Raw genomic sequence first — 1,619 nt, forward strand, 5'->3', positions numbered from 1 at the left:
CCTGGACTCGGTCGAGTACGTGCTCGAGTGGGGTGGTCGAGTTGGACTGCGTGTCTTCCTCTCTTCTTCTGTTTAGACTCCCTTGCTTCCCTGACCATGAAAACGCCAAAACAAAAGTCAAAATACCAAAATCCTAACCAATATATACAAAGATACCTTAGGGACTTCCTCCCTAGTGAGCTTGTTTAGAGTCACTAAGCTTGACTTCTATAGCTCTTCAAGCTTGGTTTGGTGACCAAGGAGGTGATGAAACCCCCTGGTTCTACTTGATAACCTTGGTGTTCCTTCTTGATCACTACTTCCTTAACACTTGAACCATGTTTCTTCTTAAACTTGAGTCTTGGTCTTGCCTTCTTCAAAGACCTCTTGTTGAGCTGAGCTTGAAGTTCCTTCACTAAACCAGCTAGCACTTGAACTGAACCCTTTATTTCTTGGACAGTATTGGCTTGGGCTGAACCTTTAATCCTAGGGTCCTCTCCATCCTCAAAAATTTCACAACTAGCTTTTCCTCTACCACAAAGTGCTGACCTTCAATAGTAGGTTGATGTGTTGTATTCTTGATGTCAAACTTCATAGTGAAGTCTTTAGCAAGATGGAGCTTGATGGTTCCCATCTTAACATAAATTACAGCCCCAGCTGTGGCTAAGAATGGTCTTCCCAAGATGAGAGGATCTTCTGGCTCTTGGTCCATGTTCATGATCACAAAGTCAGTTGGGATTCTAGCCTTCGCAATCTTTACTGGGAAATCTTCAATCACTCCAAGCACATCCCTCTTGGATCCATCTGCTAGGCCAATATAGAGATTGCAAGGCTTAAAATATTCATATCCCAACTTCTCAGCCACTGAGTATGGCATTAAACTCATTGAAGCTCCTAAATCACATAGGCACTTGTTGAAGTGCATGTAGCTGATGGAGCAAGGTAGGTTGAATGAGCCTGGATCCTTAAGCTTGGTTGGGATAACAGCTTTCCCAATCTCTTTCAAATCTTTCATGTCTTGGTCTTGAGCCTTCTGCTTGGATAATTCAAGAAGCATGTCCTTGAGTGCAAGATGGTGAGCATATTTTTCCAAAGGAGGTCCTCTATCTTCCTCCTTCTCCTCAATGACAACCTCTTGTTGAATGGCCATCACTTCCTTGCTTTCAATGACAGTCTTTTCCTTCAAAGCCATCACTTCCTCTTGTTGAGAAGCCATCATTTCTCTTTTCTCAATGATTTCCCTTAGTTCCTTCAGCTTCTGTGCCTTGAAACGTCCTGGGAATGGTAGAGGCGGTTTGTAAGCAGGAGGAATGTACTTAATAGGTTTGACAGCTTCAGAATCTTCAGCTCGATCGACCACTCGATCAGGCACTCGGTCGAGTGTTGGCTCGAGCACCTGGTCGAGTGCAATATCGGATTCAGTATGCTTTGCACAATCTTCACTCTGAGCTTCAAGAAATAATCAATCCTCCCCAGCTTGAATTTCACTGTCCTCAGTGACTTCTTCTTCATAGAGATTAATAGCTTTAGCTGTAAACTCCCTTGGGTTTTGAATAGCTTCTTCAGGAAGTTGGTGTGGCTTAGGAGCTGAAAGATAAGCAATGGAGCTCTCCATGTACTTGACCTTAGAGTTTAGTTCA

The 1,619-nt window shown here is 43.4% G+C and overlaps 1 protein-coding gene across 1 annotated transcript; it reads right to left on the reverse strand.

Annotated features, from left to right (window-relative positions):
- On the reverse strand, nucleotides 425-1,036 carry LOC104772760. The gene has a single exon (XM_010497339.1). It carries the CDS (start codon nucleotides 1,034-1,036, stop codon nucleotides 425-427), a length of 612 nt encoding a protein of 203 aa, XP_010495641.1.

This window comes from Camelina sativa, chromosome 20 (assembly GCF_000633955.1).
Source record: "Camelina sativa cultivar DH55 chromosome 20, Cs, whole genome shotgun sequence".
Taxonomy (NCBI): domain Eukaryota; kingdom Viridiplantae; phylum Streptophyta; class Magnoliopsida; order Brassicales; family Brassicaceae; genus Camelina; species Camelina sativa.

Bases quoted from the DNA above. Each gene is read 5' to 3' on its own strand.
- LOC104772760 (XM_010497339.1), bottom strand. From the start codon at position 1,036: ATGCTTCTTGAATTATCCAAGCAGAAGGCTCAAGACCAAGACATGAAA.